Source organism: Heteronotia binoei, chromosome 5 (genome assembly GCF_032191835.1).
Source record: "Heteronotia binoei isolate CCM8104 ecotype False Entrance Well chromosome 5, APGP_CSIRO_Hbin_v1, whole genome shotgun sequence".
Taxonomy (NCBI): Eukaryota; Metazoa; Chordata; class Lepidosauria; order Squamata; family Gekkonidae; genus Heteronotia; species Heteronotia binoei.
The window spans coordinates 106,158,260-106,175,707 of record NC_083227.1 but is presented as its reverse complement, the minus strand read 5'-3'; the positions used below and the strand labels follow the sequence as shown (position 1 = coordinate 106,175,707).

The following is a 17,448-nucleotide window of genomic DNA, read 5'->3' as shown; positions in this document are numbered from 1 at the left end:
AGAATAGCCCCTGTCTGGGTGAAATGAGGATTCTTACCAGAATACTTTAATGAATTTTCAATGCCTTAGTTTTTGTCATGGTATAGCACTCTACTGGGGCCAACTTACATTATGACTCCAGGCTAATTAGGACACCTTGGCCATTCCCCATCTGTTGCCTATCATGAGCTGCATCAGTTCAGCTTGCTCATTTTCATCAATCCAGAAATGTGTCCCCTGCACCTGACCAATAACCAATAACCCAGGAAACAGCTTCTGGAGATGAGATTATGTTGTCAGCAGCGTTTTTACCACCCATGGCAGAACAGAAATGAATAGGTGCTGGAGAGCAGAACATAAGAACTCCCTGTCATATTCATAGAGAATAATTCAATACAAATTATTATAGATAATTTAAGTTTCACAACATCACACACAAAGAACAGCAAGTGGAAATTAGCTTTGTTTGTTACACAGTTACCTTTCAAAGCACTTCCAATGAATGATGGTGGGGGATGGACTGGAACAAAAAAAGCAACATCTCAACTAATATTGAGTGAATGTGATAGCATAATATGGAATTCATTTAGGATCTGTGTTTAAACATTTTACTTTTCATTAAGCTTTAGTGGAAAAATCAGTGCAGGGAGAGTAGAATTGGCATTAGAACCAGAGTCTCTGTAGATCTCTAATCATCCAGTAGCCTTACTAAGAGCTCTTGGGGAAGTCACACATCTATTTGAGGTTTGTAAGGACCTTTTCAGACAATCACTGCATTGAACAATAAATGTGCAGTGGGTTGATTGTAGAATACCAAATATCTTTTCCTCCATTAGCACATTTGTTAGATGGGAATCATGTTTCCACAAGCACAGCAATCTTTTGTGGCTGGGAAAATGTTACTAGACACACACATGCAAATCTCCCAGTACAGTTGTGGTGCTGTGTGGGATGTGCTTGCACAAGTAAGAGAAGCCCTCCTGGACAGTGTCTATGACATCGTTGGTGATAAGTAACTCTACACTCATGGCTGTACCATTCTGTAACTTTTAAGAGGTTCTTTTTTAATGTCAGCAAAGATTGAGCAGTGCACTCTTCTGTATTGCTCAAACACAAGTGTACTCATTAAGCCCTTTTAAAAGCAACAACAAATGTTTATTTTTGTCTTTGGTTATTTATTTCAACATAGATTGTCAGAACAGATACACTGTTGCATTAGTATATTATTACTGACTTGTTAATACTGTCTATTTTAATGCTGTTGAATGTATAGATTATTTGACCATATATAACTGTAATTCTGTTGATATTACAAATGAATAAAAAGATTAAAAGGGACAAGTACAAGTAGGACTCTGCCTCCCCTAGCAATGCCCATCCCCTATTTATTTTTTTTCTCTTTTTAATGTTTTTATCTTTCTGCTGAGTTCTTAGAGACTGTGTGCTTTACTCATCCATTTGGCACAGGACTTACATCTCCAATAAAGCACTAGAAGAGTGACTATGCCTTCACACATCTGTAAATTCCAGCAGGGGAATTTGTCCAGAAAAGCTGAGTAATAAGAATTGTGGAACATTTTAAAGTACTTTTATGAGATTTGCAATAAACAGAGATGACTGATTCAGCAATCAATGCCTGTGTAGTTGGGGCTACATGTACGTAATATAGATGCCTTTTCCCCTTTATTCAGGGGAAAGAGATGCCTTTTACATATTTACAACAGCAGTGGATGCCCACATATGAGTGGATATAGATCAACCAGAATATGATATGCATCATCACATTTGTTCTCTATAGTCCCTGCATATTGTTGGTTCTCACATTATTATATTCTCACCTTGGCCAGTTATTATTTGCCCCTCTTCGAAGCAAGGCAGCTGGTACCATGCAATTTTTACCATGTAGACCCTACACTGATTTTGAAAGCAGCCTCATACAATTTCACTGCTGACATATGGTAGACTTGGAGTACAAGTAGATATGGTAGACTTGGAGTTTCCTGTATTAGACAACTGCTGTTCTGATTGCCAGGCAGACCAGCATTCCAACAAAAAGGATGGCCATTTTATCTGCAAAAGACACAAATCATAATAAAAATCCACTTGATTCTTGGAAGGAAGCAGCTATGGTAAGTTTACCCTAAGCAGAGCCTTTAAGAAAACATTGGGTTTTTTGTTGGAAGTGGGTGGAAATAAGTGGCCTTTTAGGCCTTCTGACTTCTGTTTGCTGTTAGGGCAAGTCAATGTCTTGTGAGCCAGACCACAACTGCCTGTGATTTGTAGCTTCTCTGCTACTAGAATCATCAAAGCATGTGTTCAGACTGTTACTGGAATGCCTACATTTTTAAATAACTACCCATCCTGAATTACCAGAGTAGCACAAGAGAGTCCTATATTATGCAGCAAGAAGTCTTATATTATGCCATCTTCGGTGCTTAACAAAGGAGTTATTTAATGCTTTAGATGCCCTATGTCTGAAGATGAAAAGTTACTTAGCAAAATGTCTAGGACATAAGTGTCAAACATACAGGCACGGGACAGAACCGACCCTCCAAAGTCCTTAATTCATCCCACAGGTAGAGCCCCCCCCAATCCTCCTCCATCGTTAGACTTACTGCCAATTATGGTTGGGGTTGGCAGTGTAATGGGCGGCTCCATATGGCGGGTTTTTCCCAGTGGCTGTGATCAGCTACTTCTTCTTTTCCCACACAAATTCCGTCCCCTCATTACTTGGGTCCATCTCCACTCACCTTGTTACTGTGGGTCTGTGTGTGATAAAAGCAAAGTTTGAGTCCAGGGGCACCATAAGACCGATGACGTTTGCTTCAAGATCTGGGTCTGCTTCCTCCTGTCTGCCCATAATTCAAGAAATACATGACTCTATAGATGCACATGGTCTATATTTTTTCTATAATATGCCCAGTGAAACAAACATGTTAAATTAAACCATGACCTATTATGAATGGGTGTTTTCCCTCACTTTCACTGTGCATATCAGCTTTTATTTTTCATTCTACATTGATTTCCCTCCCCTCAGCATTCAGTTTGCTTTCTGGTTGCTGTTTCCTGAGGTTTTTTAAGATTGCTTTTGTGCTGATTTTTCCCTTGTTTCTTCTCCAAGCCAAAGGTAATTCAAAAGCATATAGATTCCCTTGGATTTCCTCCACCCACCATTTTGCTGCCCCTCAAAGGTCACTTCCCTGCCAACATCAAGGTTGTTTAGCCCACTCTGCAACTTCTGCAATCCTCCCCCCTTCATCAGTTTACAAGCTCCATGTTTCCCTTGTTTTAATTTGTTTGTTTTTTAATGTTACAAGTGGCATGAGACTATCAGTAGTCTCAGATCACTGAATTTTAAAAAATTAAAATGATGGGGGGGGGAGCAGAGTTTAAAAGAAGCTGTGTGAGGTTTAGTTCCCTGCTGGTATTGACTTGAAAGAGGGATCAGAGAAGAGTGCAAGAAAGAAAAAGTTTTCAGTGCTGCATGCAAACAAAATAAGGGCAGGATTGTCAGCACTTTAAATTTAAATGAGATGTTAAGAGAGAGAGAGGGAAACTGGTATGGGAAGCCTAACGCTTTGAAAACATTGTTCCCATTCATGCTTTAGTTGTGGGGGGGGGGGGAGGAACGGAACCATTTTGGCAGTCCCCAGAAGCCTAACATTAAAACAGTGGTTGAGTCACAGGGTTCAAACTGCCAAACTTAAGAATCACTTGGGATCTATTAATTTGGAGGACGGATTGCAATCTGCAAAGGAAAAATTTGCAAGGAACAGCAGGAAATTAGTGTTACTATGCAGCTGCACTTAGGGCATAAGCAAAAATACCCACTGTAACCCCACCATTGTGACTTGCATATAAGGCTGAACACATAAGCACCCCATTTCCACCCCCTCCCAGTTTTAAACAGTTTTATTTGAAGTTTAAACATGATACAGCTATGATGCAAATATATCTGCAAATAAGAGAACAACATAGGAGGAATGTTGTAGCCTTATAATATAAACACAATTCTGTATGCTATCAGATCTTGGATGAAGTAATGTCATAAGCAAGATATGAGGTTTATCTACAACTTGTACAGGTAAAAGGTTTAAATAATTATCTGTATAATAAGAACACGAGAGATAAATAACGTATAAAGAATTATGTTATTCTGTGTTACAGAGTATTTCATCGTCCCATAGTAGGGTAGAGTTATCTGGTGTAGTGTATTACCCAGATTTCTCCAAGGCATTGCTCCAAGTCAATGCCCTGTCCTAAGGAAGGACACAAATGAAAAATGAGAGCTGGCCTGGCATAGACTCTGGAAGGCTGCTAGATAGCAAAACCTTTGTTTCCTCTAAATGGTACTATTCTCCCCACCCCCCACCCCCCGCAGGTAAGAAACATGCATTCCTGCATTTCCCAATGTGTAGTTCTGCCTCCCTGACACTTCCTTTTGTATTCAGAAGTGTAAATTCCAAGGTACTGTAAAGCACTTTTATGGCTTCCTCTTTGAGTAGATTTCTCTCTAAAAAGTAGGTATGTCTGTCACCTACAGCCATCTTCCAGAATTATTAGCCTGGCAACCAAGAAAAGGTTAACTTTGAGCAAGCACATCTAGGATGTGTCCCATCGGAGCATCATCAGACCCTTTAAGGTTTGGAAAACTTCACACTCCTCTCCAGAACACACCAAAAGATAGACGATTTATTGCTGATGATAATCCATATTTATCCCTGACTTTGAAAATCTGGGATAAACATAAAAAAACTCTAATACCATCCATCTCACCGATGGCAAGCTTCTTAGGACAAGCATGGTTTAAACCAGGCCGTGAAACTAGGGACTTTAGAGTCTGGAGAGATGCTGGTATATACCAATTTCAAGACATCTTCTCTGGAATGCAAGCTGATTACATTCTCCCTGAGTTAGCAAAGAAAAATATAACACTTGTTGATCAATCAGATCGCATCAGTCATCTATTGTTCTGTGTGTGTGTGTACGTTTAATTCATATTCCTCAAATAGAGACTAAAACCAACTGTACCGGAATTACTTATGTACACCTCAATGTACCTTCAGTAACCCAAACCCAAAGAATTTTCAGAAGGCTAATACATACACACTAAGTTTCAAGACCTTACAGATAATTCTATAGTCAACACCCTATTAGACTAACACCCTGTTAGTCTACATTTTCTCATTTAAAGTCTAAGTCCCAAGACCCATTTGTTTGGGATGACCAGCATAGAGATCCCCCGTCTCAATCCCAGTCAGCAACTTCTCTCTAAATCCCAGGGTTTTTAAAGAGTTTCCTCCAGAAAACTTTATCACTTATCTCTATTTCTTCGTCATCTTATCATAATCTCCAGATGCATCTACAGATGGCCAGTATCTTGCTTCCTGCTCATACCATATAAGGCTGTTCCTGTCATAAGACAACTTTTACCTTTCACACACTTTCTCTACTGACCTAGATTCTCAGCCTAAACTGTTAGCTATTAGCATTAGGAATGCTGGAGAGTGCTGAATAGCTTGGACCTCTGGTTACCAATTTCATAAAGAGGATCACCCCCCAAAAAAATTCTGCTACAGCTATTCTTTCAATTTAACTTCAGTATTTTGTCATTGGATTCTAACTTGTACTATATTGCATGCTTAACCACTGCTCACCAGCTATATGCAGCACTGCTCACTGTATCCCCATTTCATCATCTGACAAAGTGTGCATGCATATGAAAGCTTACATTTTGAATAAAACTTTGTTGGTCTTAAAGGTGCTACTTGACTCCTACTTTGTTCTATTGCTTCAGACAAACATGATTGCCCACTTGGATCTATCTTAAATAAAGAAACTATTTACTTTTAAATTGTTCTTAGTTACTGAGTTTTTCTCTTGAAATCAACGTTGGTATATATGGGTTCAAAGATTCCTTTTGTACCCTTTTGACCAGCCTTGTTCCTTGTTAGTGCCCTATGCCCAACTGAGACAGGCAGTCAGGGTAACACCCCCCATGTTTTTTGTTTGTCAGTTTAGTGAAACAAGACTAAAAAAGCTCTTCAGAGCTTCTGCCAGGACTCCTCCCCCATACAAATTGCAGTCATGTGCAAAGCATGGTGGCACTGCAGCCAACTTTGCATAGGTGCATACACACACACACACACACACACAGAGCCAATGATCACACTTGCAATGTCAGTTTCAGTGGGTTATACTGTGCATTCTGTACACTCAACATGTTCTCCTCTGTTATGATATCGTGTGACTCCATTTTTCAGAGTGGGCAACAACTAGTGCACAGCAATATAGAAAACAGGGCTTGGCAGCCACTTCTAGTCAGTTTCAACACTGGGTTTTCCCCCTTTGCCTGTGATCCTTTCTGTTTCCTTTCATTCAAGGAAGGAATGCTAAAATGCATGCAAAAAACCTTAAAACATGAGAATTTAAATGGAAGGCACTTGGCTAAGATGCTTCTACACTCCTGCAGTAGGGAAATTGCATAATTAAAAAAAAATGTTGGACACTACTCCCAACACGTCACAAGTGACATTACACCCTGCTTTAGAAAATTGCAGGGTTTTTTTAATTGTAGCTGCAAAATAAATAACATCAAAGGAAAAAGAATTGTACATAAGATGGACACAGAATCCAAAGTCAAGGTTAAAGGCTTACTGCTCTGAAAATCTGCAGTAAGATGTGTTTGCATAATGGGCCCATGTTTAATTACCTTGTAATAATCAAATGTGTAATACATTTTACAGTAAGGGACTGGTTATGGTTTTAAATCATAAGGTTCGTTCTATATAAGGAAATATTGCAATTATTAGTTTATGACCCTTTTTCACTTTTATCTATACAGTTGATTGGCTGATACTGCTTTCTTCTATATCTACTATATACTAGGCCCTCACAAACAATTGAGCATTGTGGAGAATTGACCATCCTACTGACTGAAGTCTTGTGCTGCTTTGACTAATAAAGTTTTATTCTTGCATAAACTTTTGAAAACTACTTCTATGCTTTAGTATAAAAACTTGGAGAAGACTTCTACTTAATTTTGCTGCAACAGACTAATATGGCTACCCATCTTACTGACTCATACCATACAAATCAACTTGACAAAACCTGGTCTATATTGGGAACTTTTCCACGTATGTGTGTTGTCAATACTGACCACATACTGCTTTGGTTTATCCCAATTTTTGCATGCATTTTTATTTTAGTTTTTGCTTTTTTTCCTGCAGTTTTTCCAGGTTCTTTTGAGACCAGTTTTACAGCAATATATCCTTGGAAACTGATTTTGAGTTGTCTTTTTCCTTGTGTGAAATGTTTCTGTCAGTCTTCTTTGACCTGTTCAGTCCCGCCCACCAAGAGCCCACTTTTCAATGATCACACTATCATCATCAAACCACTCCCTCTCTTGCTGCTCTGAAGATGAGTGGTTTCCTTTAAAAAAAAAAAAGGCAGTAAAATATCAATATATTTTTTATTCATGTGCTTGCCCACGAAAGCTTATACCATGAATAATTCTTCGTTGGTCTTAAGATGCCACTGAACTCAAACACTGTTCCGCTGCTACAGACCACCCCACCTGATATTCTGTTATAATGATGTTTAGCAGGCTATGTGAATTTCCAGCTTTCTTTTTTTCTTTCAGTCAATCTCTAGTCGTTTCCCTTGTGGAAATATGTCTTTTTCCTTATATCTTTGTGAGAAGAGGAACTAGAGACTCACAATACACAGGTATTTTGTTATGTAGATATTTTAATATCTTCTTTTAGATATGCAGCCATGACTTGGATATTTCAATATAAGCATGCACAGAAATAATCAAACAAGGGTGCTGTGATGCCAGCAATGATGGCAGTACCATCCCTGATTACTTGGCACATGCAAAACAAAATAAATGGATTCCACAGCCATGAAAATGCAGAGGGAGGACAGATGTGCAGATAAAGCATACCCAAACTAATTCCAGTGCTTGTGGATTGACTGCCCAGAAAATCACGAGTAAATTGAGCATATGGAAAAGCACTAGGGCTAACTCTGGGAGTTATATTTTGGTGGGTAGCCATGTTGGTTTGAAGCAGCAGAACAAATTTTGAGTCTGCTGGCTCCTTTAAGACCAGCAAAGTTTCATTCAAGGTATAAGCTTTCATATGCACACACACTTCATCAGATACACTGAAATGGAAGTTACCAGACCATCCATATAGGTAGAAAGTGAGCAGAAAATTAGCTTAAGCTTAATACTTGGTGCAAAGACCAAACTAGAATAACAAGTTTAGTTTATGTGGTCACTGTTTGTTTGGGTTTAATTTGGGGGGGGGGGGGGAATATAGTGAAAGAAATGAATATATCAACTGTGGAATGCTGAAAATAATTAACTGAGGTCCTGTTGTTACGTTCCATTGATCTCTCAAGCAAGGAGGTAATTTTACAGCATCCTTTTATCTGAGGTGGGGTGATTAGCTTTGCTCCTCTGTCCCCGGACCAGAAAACTACATTCCAACGTACCATTTGAAATTACATTATATTCTACTCTTAATTATTTACAATCACTGTTCCAAACAAAAAAAAAAAGGATGTATAGCTCTTCTTGTAAGAATACATATGTAAGGGATGGATGAAGTTAGCTTATGTAGTGAGACAATAAACCAACGTCCCTGTTAAGTTCTGCAGATTCCATTGTTCTAAGTGTTATAATAACTTGCAACTCATCAATTTCCCTTTCTAGTCTGTTCCTGAAATTCTTTTGCAATAAAACAGCTACTCTGAGATCACCTACTGAAAGTCCTGGAAGATTGAAGTGTTCCCCTACAAATTTCTCAGTCTTGCTAGTCTAACATTACACATACCATTAAATGCCAACAGTGCCCTTAGGTTCTCTGTGTTGGGCAAACAGGTCAAGCCTTATGCCAAATGATAAAAAGGGAAAGACAGTACCCCTGGGCAAGCCCCAGTGGTTTCCAACTCTTTGGAGACGTCGCAGGAAACTAAACTGCGGGGGGAAGCCTGTTTGACGTCGAATCCACCACTAGAGGGAGCAAAGCACCTGCAGAACAGGCTGGGGGCGAGACCCCAAAGCAGGAACTTAACGAATAAAACGAGAACGCGAGGAAGCCCTATATTAGAATATGCATGTAGGTTTATAATCGCACCATCCAGAAATATCATAGAGCAAACTAAGGAACTTTTTCTTAACTAGTCCGGCGGGACAAGTCCATTGGCTCGCCACTTATAAACACAGCACCTTCTTTACTGAAAAAACACCCGGATTCCCCCCCCCCTTCCCCCCCGCGCGCCTTGAAGACACCACGGTCGAGCATGCATTTGCACGGAACCTCAAGTCCTTCATTCTGAAGTAATTATGTTAACATTTCTCCTTTTCTGAAAAAAGAAGCCGGAAGGGCGACGGGCTGACTTGCTGGACTAAATGTGAGTGGTGGGCTAAGGCGCCCCCGAGAGACGCAGCTCAGTCCCAGCCAAGCCATTTCCCCGGCCCAGGGAAGGGTCCAAAACCTCCGCGAGGGGCACCAAAGACGACGCTGCGAGGGGCGCCTGGACAGTTACGACTCAAAGCGTGTTTTTTGAAGCTTTCGGCTATCAGACGGCTCCGACGCTGCTGGGACGGTGGGTCACTCAAGCGTCAAGGGGAGCGAACTAGGTGAGCTTCGCGTGGTATTCACGCCCCTGCGTTATACGTGTGAACAACTGAAGTTGTTTCTTGACGCGAGTCAGACTTTGCTCGTCGTCAGAGCCGCTTCTCTGGCATGCATGGACCTCAAACAAAGATGGCAACACTCTTCCTCCTTGAATTTGCTGAGCCCTTCGCCCTCAATAAATATGGCTCCACTATGGGTCCAGTTTGCGAGAAAATGTGCCTCTCCCTCTTTTCATTCAGAGGCCACTCAGCCAATCGGCGGCCGCCAACTCTCCTGTCCCGAAAGCAGCTTGGCCAACCAGGCAACGTAGCGTGGAGTCCTCAAGCAGAGTGGACCAATGGCGGCCCGCGATGAGGAAAAGGAAGGGAATGGCAGCCAATGGACTGGCGCGTGGGCGGTCAGAGTGTCGTCCAGGTGCCGGCTGCGAAGGGGCTCAGTGGCTGAGGTGGGCTCCGAGAGGGAGGATGCGGGCGGCCAACGGGCTCTGGGCGGCGCTGGCCTTAATGCTGCTCCCGGGCAGCAGCCGAGCTCTGCGAGAAGGCGACTGTGAAGGTGAGTCTCTGTGGAGGGCGAGAAGCAGTCTTACGGCGTGCCGGCTGGGCTGCTCCGGAAAGAGCGCGGCTGACTCGGCCGCCTCCTCGGAGACTCTCCCGGTTCTTTTCTTTCCGAAGGGGGGGGGGGGGATGTGCCAGGCCACCTCAGAGGTGTGTGGGGATCTTATGGGCTGCGGGAGTCGCCTTCGTGGTCTCTTCAGAAGAAGAAAAGGAAGCGGCCCACTGGAAAGGAGCCAGGAAAAGTTCCTGGAAGAGGTGGAAGACACAAGAGGAGGATCGGGTCCTCTAGGGTGGGATTTGATGGATGGAGGCCGGCCACTCGTACCTTAATAAGTGGGAAATAAGTGTCGCCTCCTGCCTCGTCGAGTAATAGCCAGCCTATGATTAAGCCGTGGTCGGTCCCAGGTGTCAGGGCAATTGTGGTGACACACATGAATCCTCCCTGCCACATGGCTGCTTCTCCAAGGTAAATGTCCTTCTTGTGCAGTTGGGCTTCTGTTCTCACCCTCGGGCAGAGATAGTGTGAGTGAGCTGCTCTCTCTTGGGAAAAGGGTGTATTCCTTGTTCAGTCCTTGCCTTATGAACGAGAGATGATGCCACTTGAGACAGTTTATAATTTATTGGTTTTATTAATGTATATTTGGATTAAAGACAAGTGAAGGCTCACTGGAATACATTAATGGTAAATTTCTTCTGTAGAGCGTATGGTGAGGGGGAATCACCAATAATGGAGTTAACAGCAGCACTCCACACACCTGGGATTTGATATGTGGGCTTCTGGGGAAAAGTTTGTCATGTCCAGGCACATAACACACTTTTATTGTAAGAGCTGGCCACTGCTCAGCTACTGTAATATTGAGTAGTGGAAGAATAAGAGAGAATACAGCCAGTGCAAACTGGCATTGTTAAATTTTATTAACTTCGCCCCATTGGAAGGTATTTTGTTCATATATAGAAGCTTTATTCAGGATAGCTAATCTGTGGTGTTGAGTTCATACAGCTAAGCTGACCATATGGCAGTTAACAGGTTATGTAGATAGCTATATAAATTAGCCCTTAACAAATGTGTTTGGGGGGGGAGGGGGGGCTGTGAGAGATAAAGGCTTGTAGAATCCTGATTGTAGTGAGCCTGCTGAACTCCAGGGCTAGGTAACCGACTTCATGGTCTACTAGCCCTGACCTTTGGCAGGCAAAAACTGTAGCCTATTAGCATTTACTGGCTGTTGGGGTTTGTGGACAAAGTGGGCAGTAATCACTTAAAACAGTATAGTGCAAGTGTGCATTTGGCATCTTTATCTCTACATGGGAGATAAGCAGTTGGTATTGGAGGATGTGTGCTGTTTCCCTCAAAAATGTCTATAGAGAGGTAAATATTACCTCTCCCCGCCCAGCTTCTGTATTATACTGTATATATTTTTTCTCCATTCCCCGTGGGCCGCTTCTCAATTTTAAATTTCTTTTAAAATTGTTTGAGTCCTACCGAAAATGTTTGGTGATGGAAAAGTTTTCCATCAGTAGAGTGTGATTTCTCTGCTTCCCCCTTCCTTCTGCAACCCGAGAACATAATGAATCAGGTGTCTTGCAAGAGTCAGTTAAAATCCCATTCCCCACTGAAGGAAAACTATTGGCAGGATCCAACCAAGAGTACCTATTTAGTGTGTTTATAGGCTGTTTTTTCCCCATGCAGTGGTTCATGAAGGAAATATACAAGTTTAAGTATAAAACAATTAGGATAAAATCACCTTGAAACATCTTTAAAAACACAGTCAGGCTTAGGGGTGTAAACCACAACCGTCAACCCCTATCAATCCAAGTTGAAGCCTTTCCAGAAAAGAAAAGTCTTTAAATCTCCCTGCAAGACCTTCAGGGATGTAGCAATCTCACACAAATAGTTTTCTGCATCTCCCAAGATGCCAGAACTACCGTACTGATAACTGTAAGAGTACTTCATACTTCAAAATATAGTTAAATACGGGGCTGGTAGCTTAACTACTTATTTGCACTGCAATCATAGTTTCAGAGTTGAACTCTGAGTCACTAAACACTGAGCTGAAATAGGCTCCATTTTGGAGTATCAAATTCCCTTCTCACATTAAACTGGAGGATTTCAGTTGCTGCAGCACAGTGTCTTCTTAGTCCACCAGTATAATACAAAGATCATGCAGCTGGGCTTCTCCCTGTGCTGGCTTCATGGCTCTGGAACCTGGGAAAATGTTGTTGGTTGTGGTGTCCTTCCACACAGCCTTGGAATTTTTTTCATTATGCCAGCAGCACAGAAGGGGGCAGTGGCTTCCAGACTGCCATTGTTGGGCCAGGGTGGTGGGGAGGTTGCCATTGAACAAACACATCTAAGAACCCAGAGCTTCGTAATGTCATGTACGAACAGATACGTCCCAGTTACATCAAAGGCTTGCGTGTATATTGCTTGTCCTTTATAACTGTTGCCCCTGGTGTGGGCAAGAGGTTCAAATCTGGAGTGAAGTTGAACAGCAAGAAATTGTAAGATGGCGTGTTTCACCTATTTGATATGGGTGGAAACAAACTGGGCTTATGGCAAAGTGACACATACTGCCTCTACTTATTGACTTGGGAAGAGGAAGTATATGCCATTCGGACGAAGCACATATGCTTTGCACCTCCATTTGCAGCATTTGTCTCCAATTAATACAAGTAAGGTGGACATATTTTTCCACCAGTGGTTGCTTTTCTATCATGTTAAGTGTACAATGTCTCTTTATTTTTGTCTTCTTCATTACAGGTTGTGACGATGTGTTCATCATTAATGTCTGTGAATTCTTTGATGATCTTTGTAGGCCCTGCTCCATTTAACTTATAGGAGACATAGGTTCATCCATTCTACTTCCAAATTACAATATATTCTGCATTACAAGCCTTTCCATCTTTTCTTTCCTTCACAGTATGTCTGTCATTCATGGGAAGATTCTACCAAAGCTTAAAGGACAAGAATGCTGAATTCACACCAAACAGTATTGAAAAAGAGCTTTTGAAATCCTGTAAAGAGGCAAAAGGCAAAGAGAACCGGCTGGTAAGTGTAACAGCAGTGAGATTCAGGTTCTGGAGACAGTCTAATGGAAAAGAACAACAAAAAACCAAAGTTCTTTCAAGACTTTTTCTTAGTTGTTTGAAGTACTGGCCTCTGAGAAGCACTGGTAAAGTTTAAGAAGAATCAATTTTAAAATAGGCCTTGAATGGAAATTAATTTCATGGTCTAAGCTGAATAGAAATTCCTGTCAGGTGACTAGGTCTTTAAATACACACAGACTTGACAGTCATGAATGCATCTGCAGAAGAAGTCTCTATATAACAAGTGTTTGAACACTAGCTTGGGACTACATATAGCTCTAGAATTATCAAGTGTGTGATGTTAGGGTTTGTGTTTGGGAGTGGGCAAGATGCCCCCCATCAGTGCTCCAACTTACAATGGCAAGGCTTCTGCAGTAGGTTGCCCCAGGGGGTCCAACAAATAATCCCAGAATGACAAGGACATGGCTCAACAACATCCAAAAGCTGGTGCCTTTCCCATGGCTCAGCAGACCAGTGGACGTTTAAGAGAGATGGCATAAGAGAGTAGGAGTTTGCCAGGGTACAGCAGTTAAGTTTTCTGTCTTTGCGATTCAGACATTAAACCATAACCAAGTCAGAAACAACTTCTGTCAGATGTTCTGTCAGGGGCTGAAGAAAAGCCAAATGTAACAGGTAGTTATGTTAATGCATTAGAACTTGGACAACATCAGGTCTTTCTTGGTGGCCGAAGCTTCAGATTGCCCTTGGGGGGAAAATAATCTATAATTCAGTAGACTTCTAAATACTGGGAGGATGCACTATTGTATTGGAGTTGTCACTTGTTTTTATTTTTTGAAAGGAAGCAGAAATCTTTAAAGATATTAAGCTAATAGCTAACACATTCAGTTTTGTGAGACAAATCTGACAAATTGCTAGAGAAAGCTGCAACTAAAGAAAATCATTTTAAATCTAAAAACTCCCATTTCTTTGCATCTTCCCCTCCTAGTGTTACTACATTGGAGCAACCAGTGATGCAGCCACTAAAATCATTAATGAGGTATCAAAACCTTTGAGTAATCACATTCCTGTTGAAAAGATTTGTGAGAAGCTGAAGAAGAAAGATAGTCAGATCTGTGAGCTGAAGTATGGTGAGTAAAAGTAGACATATGATAAAGGGTTTATTGGACTTGTTTCACTCTGTGTTTTGGTATGCATCCAGACTTTTGTCTATTCTGTACGTTCTGAAATGGTTGTGATCATCTTATGCTGATACCTGTTGCAATAAAGATCTGTGCATACTTGAGAAAGATCTCTAGTTCTGGATGAGTCACCTGTGCTGAGTGTCCCTTTGTAAAGAGGACCGTTGTAGTTGAAAGGCTTCAGCCAGGTTGCCTTATATGAGCAGTGCATTGAATGAAACATCTCCAGGAACTTTCTTTCGTACGTTATATTGTGGGGCTCCTTGGGGGCTCAGAGTGAAGTACAGGAAATAGAGATAAAATCACAATAAAATCATAATAAAACCAATTACAACATATAGGTGGTATAGCACAAAATAGTACCACAGTACAGTAGTGCAGTAGAGCAGCAGAACCGTAGTGGAGGAGACCAACCGATCGATAAATAGAAGCCCGCTGCCTCATCCAAAGACCAAAGGTTGGGCAATATAACTTGATAATCTGTTAACTAAAAAGGTTACAGTGCTGGGGTAGGGCTGTCTTGTATACAGTATGGCTTTTGCACAGTAAGTCAAAGTGAATAAGTGGAGTACAGCAAATAGAAATAAAATCACAAAATCATAATAAAACCAATTACAGCCTGTAGAATAAAATATTTGCCTCCTTCATATGCACTGGTCAGGTTTCACTTGATTGGCATCTGTGTGTCCAGTTGTGGTCCCTACAACTGTGAATTAGAGTGACCATAATTCTGATGACAAAGATAATAGTTTCGAATGCATTTCTGGGAGGGAAATTGTTAACTTGTAGAAGTAACAGTTTGGGAAGATCAACTTTAATATGCATAAAGGATAAGCATCCCACTGTACTGTTAAGTTATAAGCTAAGCGGAGTGGGAGCTAATTGTTCTCTGAATATAACAAGTAAAACAAGATTACAAGCAATGTAAAGAATTATTATAGGCAAGAATTAATAACCGTTGAGACCTCTGTTGCTGAACATCTTTTATGTCAGATGTGTTCTTTGAGTTGTGGTCCTGTTTTAAGGACATGGACAGTGTCAGCCCTTACTCTAACATTTTTCCTTGGAGTCTTTTCTTCCTGCCTGTTCCTGTAATCTTCTCTCCCTTGTAATCTTTTCTAACAACTGGGATGGTTTTGAGTTTTCATTATGTTGTTGATTTGTGGAAATGAAGGTGGCCTTTACAAATATTCCTGTTGCCATAACTTCCTCTGTCAGAGCTTTTACTCCATACTTTTCCATCCTATACAAAGGGAGGAAGTTGTACCAATAACAAATATCAATTGGCCTGGGGTGGTGGGGGAGTTACCTTTCTGGAATCCTCAAATCCATAGTCTGCCCTTCACTAGTCACTTAAATTACCCTTATGGGTTTCTTGGCACTTCTGCCCCATAATATTAATTATAGTTGGTGCTGTTTTTTCCCCTTTTCAAGTGGCTTCATACACACATGAAATATATCTTCAAGTATTTTTCTTGATCGTTTTCAGTTTTACATTTTGGGCAATTTGCTAGTTCATTGTCATTTGTTCCACTCTGAACAGCTGGTAAGAAATAAACTTGCCAATTTGAATAAAATGATACATTTTCACTTGGTGGTATATGATCAACCCAAACCTCACCCCAAGTTTTTCTACAGGGGTCAGCAGCCTTTCATAACTGGATTCAAACTGTGTCAAGATAAACAAAGAACCACTATAAAAGAACTTATTTATATAGATGAAAATATACATTAGTGATAATTGACAAGCTGTGTAATAATCATAGAAATTCTGTAGCCCACTGTTGAGTCATTTAATTTGAAGTAGCCATAAAAGGCCTCACGATAAAAGCATGCAAAACAACCTTGTGTAATTATATTAGCACATTGGTACATGGTTTGCACATGGATTACCATCAACTATTCTGTCATTTCCCATTCTGTGGGCATCTCTAATCTTTACAGTTCCTTTCATGTATTGGTTATTCTAGTGTCCCTTCTGCTCCTGTGATATATCTTAAAAGCTCTCGTTTTCTTTTTTAAAGAGGTTGCAGACCTCTCTGGTATTTGGTATGGATTGAAGTCTATGGAAATTTAAGTTATTGTCAATTAGAAGAAATTACTAAGTGCTCTGGTTTGTTTTTTTTCAAATGACATAATGGAAATATGTGAATTAACTATGACGCTTCTCTTTCAATGAACAATAACAAGCACAACAGAGGAAACTGAATAAATATGGCTTTAAAGATGTTTCCTCAAGACTTGCAGATAGTCCATTATCTAATGCTATGGCTATAAACTATATTCACAACTGGGAGCAAGTTCCACTGGAATCTGCATAAGAGTGTTAAGGAATGTGCTGCTATTTGAGGCATTGTATTTACCAGTTTTCTGTCCTCCCATCAGATAAACAGATTGACTTGAGCACTGTGGACCTGAAGAAGCTGAGAGTCAAAGAACTGAAGAAAATTCTAGACGATTGGGGTGAAACGTGTAAAGGCTGTGCTGAAAAATCGGACTACATTCGCAAAATCAATGAACTGATGCCGAAATATGCACCAAAGGCAGCCAGTTCAAGGACAGACCTCTGACCACTGTAGTGGCCTCTAGCACATTAGCACATCACACACAAACTATGTTAATCTTTCTATTTTCTTTACGGAAAACTGTTTTGTAACTTATTAAACTGAGTTTGAAATGTCAGATTGAAGCGGTTCTTGCAATGCTGGTTCAACTGCCTCATGCCTTTAGTTATCATTTCTCTTGTCAGTGGTTTATGCTAAGATGTCAACATATGTATGGAATTTTTAAAATAAAATTAAGAAATCCAGTCTGATGAGTTGGTTTGAATTTAGTGCAAGTGTTGAAGTCAAAGTAGATCTTCAAATGCACACACTGAAATTATGTTGAAAATATGTTGAGAAGGGTATCTTTTCATTGTTTGAGGCTGCATTAGTTTAAGATGCCTGACTGTAAGATAAAAAGGCTACTTTCCTATCATCCTGGTTGTGAAGACTTATATGCTTCTGTTTGGCTACTTCTTATCCAGATGGCCTGGAGATG

The 17,448-nt window shown here is 40.7% G+C and overlaps 1 protein-coding gene across 1 annotated transcript; it reads left to right on the top strand.

Moving 5' to 3' along the window:
* Window positions 1–9,100: 9,100 nt before the first annotated feature.
* On the top strand, window positions 9,101–17,215 carry MANF (mesencephalic astrocyte derived neurotrophic factor). The gene is made up of 4 exons (XM_060239996.1): window positions 9,101–10,181; window positions 13,102–13,229; window positions 14,214–14,355; window positions 16,792–17,215. Exons 1-4 carry the CDS (start codon window positions 9,980–9,982, stop codon window positions 16,974–16,976), a joined length of 657 nt encoding a protein of 218 aa, XP_060095979.1. The 5' UTR covers window positions 9,101–9,979; the 3' UTR covers window positions 16,977–17,215.
* Window positions 17,216–17,448: the final 233 nt, after the last annotated feature.

Bases quoted from the DNA above. Each gene is read 5' to 3' on its own strand.
- MANF (XM_060239996.1), top strand. From the start codon at position 9,980: ATGAGGAAAAGGAAGGGAATGGCAGCCAATGGACTGGCGCGTGGGCGG. The intron at 10,182-13,101 runs GTGAGTCTCTGT...TTTCCTTCACAG, and splicing joins GCGAGAAGGCGACTGTGAAG to TATGTCTGTCATTCATGGGA. The intron at 14,356-16,791 runs GTGAGTAAAAGT...TCCTCCCATCAG, and splicing joins GATCTGTGAGCTGAAGTATG to ATAAACAGATTGACTTGAGC.